The following is a 5938-nucleotide window of genomic DNA, read 5'->3' on the forward strand; positions in this document are numbered from 1 at the left end:
GGCCTCGCGCGCATGCCCCGCGACGACGAGCCCTTCGCCTGCGCCGACTGCGCGCCCGCGGCGCGGCGGCCCGAGCGCAAGCGGCGGCGCATCGTCGACGACGACGAGGGCCTCTTCGACGACGACGACGACGACGGCGGCGGCCGGCCGTCCTTCGGCGCGGACGAGGCGCCGGCGCCGCGCCGCGCGCCGGCGCTCGACGAGGGCCTCTACGAGGACGACGAGGGACCGCCGCCGCCGCGCGCGCCGGCGCTCGACGAGGGCCTCTACGAGGACGAGGACGACTTCGACGACGACGACGACGAGGTCGAGTTCTGCGGCGTCTTCTCGCAGGGCCGCGACGCCGAGGACGCCTGGGACCAGCAGGCCGTCGAGTCCGACGACGACGTCGTCGACCTGACGACCGACGACCCGGAGCCGCGGCCGCCGCGGCGCGCGGCGCCGGTCGACGACTACGAGTTCGACGACATCGAGGACGACTTCGACGACGAGTTCGACGGCGGCGGCGCGGACCACGTCGACGACGTCTCGGGCCCGCTCGCGGCCTTCGCCGACACGTTCCGCTCCGTGCGCTGGCTGAGGAAGCGGGGACGGTCGAAGATCGACTACGACGACTTCCTCGTCGACAAGTCCGCCATCACCGCGGGCCTCCGGCGCCTCAGCGCCGCGCGCGAGAAGCGCGCGCGCGAGGGCCCCAAGGCCAAGCCCAAGCGGAGCCGCAAGGGCGGCGGCAAGGGCGGCCGGGGGCGCGGCCGCGGCCGCGGGCGGAAGCGGGGCCGGGGCTAGGAACCCGATCGTTGTTTGCCAATTCACGGAGGCCTCACGGGGGTCGATCGCGCTTGGTGCGACATCGCGCCCCTCACGGCGGGATCGATGAGTGCGCGTCCACTTCAATACCTAGTTCAACGTCCGTGCTTGAAGGGCAGCCCGGCGCCCGATGTCCGGTGCGTTTTGACCGGGGCAGCGTCGACGATGAGCGGCACGGCGCTGGACGAGGAGGGCCAGCTGAACCTGCTCTACGTCTTCGTGAGTTCGCTCTTCCTCATGTTCGCGTGGACGCTCTGGCACGGCTGGGAGAGCTCCGTGAGCGGGTGGGGCGTCACCATGCGCGTGGAGCAGTTCGTGGACCTGGCGCGGACAGGCCGCTACGAGGTGCCGGAGCGCCACGCCTGGGACAGCCCCGCCGCGCGCGCGACGCTCAGCGGCTACCCGCCGCTCAAGAAGAAGAAGCCGACGCCGCGCGAACCCGCGAAGCACAAGGACGCGAAGGAAAAGTCCGACGCGCGCGAGGAGCGGCGGCGCGCGCGCCTGAAGAAGAAGCTCTTGAAAGAGGAGGAGGCGTACGACGTCGAGAAGGGTCTGACGCTCGAGCAGGTCAAGAGCCAGGCGACGGCGGCCGCGAGGCCGCCGCCGACGCCGAAAAAGCAGCCCTACGCGAGCAAGGAGGAGGAGCTCCAGGCCATGTCGTCGACGCTGCGCCAGGGCCGGTCCAAGCCCTTCGCGCGCGCGGAGATCGCGACGCCGGCCGCGGGGCTCGCGGTGGCCATCTCCGACGACTCGGGCTCCGACGACGAGCGCTACCTCTCCGGTCCGAAACCGAAGCCGGCGAAACCGTCGGGGCCGCCGCCGCGCGGGCCGCCGCCGCCCCTCGGGAGCCGACCGACAAAGCCGCCGCCGCCGCGCGGGCCGCCGCCGCGCGGGCCGCCGCCGAGGCACAAGCCGAAGCCGCCGCCGCCCGCGGGCCCGCCGCCCGCGGCGGCGCTGCCCAAGCCCGGGGGCTGGGGCGCGCCGGAGATCCGCGCCGAGATCAGCGGCCACATCGGCCGCCTGCCCGCCGCGGAGCGGCCGGCCTTCGAGACGCGCCTCGACGCCGCGAAGAACGACGTCGACCGCCTCGCGGACCTCAACGACGAGGTCCAGGACCGCGCGCCCGTCGCCCCCCTATCGCGGCGGCGGTAAACTTACTAGAGATCGTCGTCGCCGTCCACCATGCGCTGGACCAGGGATTTCGTCGGCCGCGCGTTCTCGCCGCCGCCCTTCTTCTTCCGCGAGCGGCGCTTCTTCTTCTTCTTCGACGCCGCCGCGGGCGGCGGGCTCGCCGTCGCGACCTGCTCGTAGGGCGCGCGCGGCGACAGGGGCGCGCGGCCCGGCGCCGCGGGCGAGAACGACGCGACGAAGTCGCGGAATCGCGCCCGGTTCCGCCGCATGTCGTCGTCGAGCTCGCGCGGCGCCGCGGGCGGCGCCTCGAAGGCGGCGCTGCCCTCGGGCGTCCGGTTGCCCGGCCGCGGGCACGTCTTCGTCACGAACTCGACGAAGCGGTTCGGCGCCCGGGCCGCGCCGCCGTCGAGGCTCGCGTCGTCGTCGTCCGACGCGCCGGCCTCCTCGGCAGGGCCGCCGGCGGCGCGGGCGGCGCCGGCGCCGCCGCGCGCGCCTCGAGGGCCGCCTTGACGACGCGCCAGAGCGCGAGGCGCCGGCCGAGGCGCCGCCAGACCGTGCCCGCCGCGTAGAAGCCCGCGACCCACTTGAGCTGGCCGTCGAAGCCGAGGCCCGGCGGCGGCGACGCCGGCGACCGCGGCGGCTTGCGCGCGGAGAGCTGCCGGGCCGACGGCGGCGGCGACGCCGGCGACCGCGGCGGCGACCGCGGCGGCGACCGCGGCGGCGACCGGGCCGGCGCCGGCGACGACAGCTGCCGCGGCGGCGACGGCGGCGGCGGCGGCGCGGGCGACGGCGGCGCTTCGGGCGACGCCGGGGCCTCCTCCGCCTCCTCGGGCGGCGGCGGCGACGGCGGCGCCGCGGACTCTTCGAGCGGCGGCGGCGACGGCGGGGCCTCGGGCGACGGCGGCGCCGGGGCCTCCTCGAGCGGCGGCGGCGACAGCTGCCACGGCGGCGACGGCGGCGACGGCGGCGCCGGCGACGGCGCCGGGCGCGCGGGCGGCGCCTCGGGCGATGGCGGCGCCGGCGAGGGCGCCGGGCGCGCGGGCGGCGCCTCGGGCGACGGCGGCGCCGCGGCCTCGGCGGCGCGCGCCGCCAACTCGCGCCGCGCGTCGTCGAGCCGCGCCCGCAGGTCGGCGGCCTCGGCCTCGTGCTCGCGCGCGGCCGCGAGTTGCGCCTTTTGCGCGTCGAGCGTCTTCCGGAGCTTGCGCATCTCGAGCTTGAGGTCGTCGGCCTCGTCGTTCTCGCGGATCCAGAGGCGCTGGTTCTCGACGGTCGCCTGGAGCTCCTTGACGCGGCGCTTCAAGTTCGCCGCGGCTTCTTTCGCGTCGGCGCACGACGCGCGGCGCGCGGCCGAGTCCGCGCGCGCCGCGGCGATCGCGCCGTCGGCCTCGGCGGAGATCTCGCGCACGGCGGCGTCGAGCGCCGACGCGGCGACGCTCTCGGCGACGGCGTCGCGCGCGCCGCCGACGACGGCGTCGACGCGCGCGCGGAACGCGGCCGCGTCGCGCGCGAGCGCCTCGGCGGCCGCCGCGGCCTCGTCGGCGTCCGACGACGCCGACGCCGCGAATGCCGGCGCGTCGTCGCCCTCGGCAGCATCGCCGGGCGCCCAGGTGCGCCGCGACCGGCGGCGCCGCGCGCGCCGCTTCTTCGCCGACGGCGGGCTCGCGGAAGTCGCCGCGGCCGCCGCGGCCGCCTCGAGCGCCGCGACGCGCGCGCGCTCCTCCGCGAGCGCCGCGGACTTGGCCGCGACGGCGCGCGCGAGCTGCACGTTCTCCCGCTCGAGCCGCGCGGCCAGCGCCCGCAGCTGGTCGTCGTCGCGGGGCCGCGGCCGCGGCCGCGGCGCGCGCAGCGCGACGCGGTTCGCGCGCTGGCCGAACTGCAGCGTCGTCCGCGTCTCCTCGAGGCACGCCGTGCCCGGCGCGACGCAGCAGACGAGCGCGAGCTTCGCGCCGCCGCTCAGCGTCGGCTGCAGCAGGCGCGTGAGCTTGGAGTTGCGGAAGCTCGGCGCGCGCTCGCCTGGGCAGGAAAAGAGAGATTCAAGTTCGCTTCAACCTGAGTGTTCCGCGCGCGCGCGTTCCGAAAAAAGCATACATGCTTCGAGACCGTTCCGAGAGATGATCGCTCGTCCAAAAATCAGCCGAAACGAGTGGAAAACGGCCGAGATAGGAGCCTTTGAAGTTGGGAATTTCGCTCTCTTTTCCTGCCCTGGCGCTCGCCGTCGCCGAGCTGCTTGAGCACGTGCGACAGCGTCGTCAGCGACTTGTTGATCATGACGCCCTCGGCGAAGTTCGCGCGCTGGCTCCGGCTCGGGTGCTCGGCCCGGGACCGCCGGGGCTTCTCCGACCCGGCGAGGTCCACGAGGCTGAGCGTGGCCGAAAAGACGACGCCGCGGACGTCCGTCGCGACGTGGAGCTGCAGCACCGCGTGGCTCCGCGAGCTCCGCGAGTTCATGCGCGTCTTGCCGATGCGCCGCCGCTTTTCGCCGCGCTTCAGCAGCGCGTCGAGCTCGTTGGGGTCGCGGATGACGACGCGGTGCGCGCCCGCGACGTAGACGCCCCGGTGCTTCTCCTCGCGGAGCGCGACGGCCGACTCGGGGTTCAGCAGGTCGCGCACGGCCTCGTTGTAGACCTCGAGGTAGACGCAGGACACCGTCGTCTCGCCCTCGGCCTCGAAGATCTGCTCGCACGCGAGGCGCATGAAGCCCTGCATCGTGTGCGTCTTGCCCGACGCCGTCTGGCCGTACGCGAGGAGCGTGCCGCTCCGGCCGCAGACGAGGTCGCCGACGATGGACCGGCAGGCGTGGTCGTAGACCTCCGTCGTGTGCGCGTCGGCGTCACAGACGTGGTCGAAGCGGTAGCGCTCGCCCGCGCCCTTGCCCGCGAGCTGCACGAGCTCGTCCTCGGCCGCGCGCCAGGCCAAATCGCCGTCCGCGCCGCCCGCGGGCCGCAGGCGCACGCAGACCGTCACCGGCGTCGGCGCCTGCGCGTCGTCGTCGTCGGCCGGCGGCGGCGGCGCGGGCGTCGGGGGGAAGGCCTCCTCCATCCAGCGGTCGTGGGGCTCGCGCGGCGGCGAGGGGAGCGGGTCCGTCTTCTGGGCGCTCATGGTGGACGTTGCGGCGTTGGGTTTATGGGCGCTCATGGCGGACGTTGCGGACGTCGCGGAGCGTTTAGGCGTGTCGATTCAATGCAAAGGCGGCTAGGGGGCGTCGACGGAGCAAATCCGGCGGCGATTTGGTGTTTCCACACTTCAAGAAAAAAAGAGAAGAAAAAAATCGGCGCCGAAGGCGCCGTGGGGCGGCGCCGAAGGCGCCGGGAGGCGGCGCCGAAGGCGCCAAGAGAGCGCCGCAGGCGCCGGGGGGAGCAGGAGATTAAAACACGGGTTAGAAAGTTAGGATAGTTTACTAGCTTCCTAACGTCGCTATGACGTCAGTCAAACTACTATCCAGCAGGTGCACTGTCCGGCGACTGTGCAACCTCGCTGAGCCTGGTGCTACCTGGCACGTCGCTGTGACGCTAACCAGACAGACACCACAGACACAGAAGAGCGCTATGCACTCTGTGCCTGCTTGGCAGTCACTCCTTCAGTTCGCTGTCTATAAGACTTGAAACTGGATTAGAATGAATTAAGGAAGGGAAGGGAAAACTAGCAGGATACGCAGTAGGAGCGCAGTGGGGTAAGGTGCACTGCAACATCAAGATGCAGTTCACTGTTCACTGAAGATGAAGATAGAAATCTCTCTATCTCTCTACTCCCCCTGGATTGAAACTCCGTGTAAATCCCAAATGATAGTGGACTTCAGCTTCATCATGAATGGAGTCAATTAAGCGAATGAAGTAGATGGGAATCGAGTATCTGCTAAGTACACGTTCTTCAGAAGACCTTCCTTGATATGTGTGAGTTAAAAGATTGATACACTCAACCAGTGTGATTACTTTGGGGATTGCTCATGACCCAAAGAAATACTATGCTCAACATGACACATTCGAGTGACGGGTTCTAAGAC

The 5938-nt window shown here is 72.2% G+C and overlaps 1 protein-coding gene across 1 annotated transcript; it reads right to left on the reverse strand.

Moving 5' to 3' along the window:
* Positions 1-3787: 3787 nt before the first annotated feature.
* On the reverse strand, positions 3788-4977 carry AURANDRAFT_33855 (hypothetical protein; the record flags this gene model as incomplete). Its single annotated transcript, XM_009043488.1, has 2 exons — positions 3788-3935; positions 4091-4977. Coding segments are annotated over 2 exons (1035 nt in total), but the record flags the coding sequence as incomplete, so codon positions are not given.
* Positions 4978-5938: the final 961 nt, after the last annotated feature.

Source organism: Aureococcus anophagefferens (genome assembly GCF_000186865.1).
Source record: "Aureococcus anophagefferens unplaced genomic scaffold AURANscaffold_55, whole genome shotgun sequence".
Taxonomy (NCBI): domain Eukaryota; class Pelagophyceae; order Pelagomonadales; family Pelagomonadaceae; genus Aureococcus; species Aureococcus anophagefferens.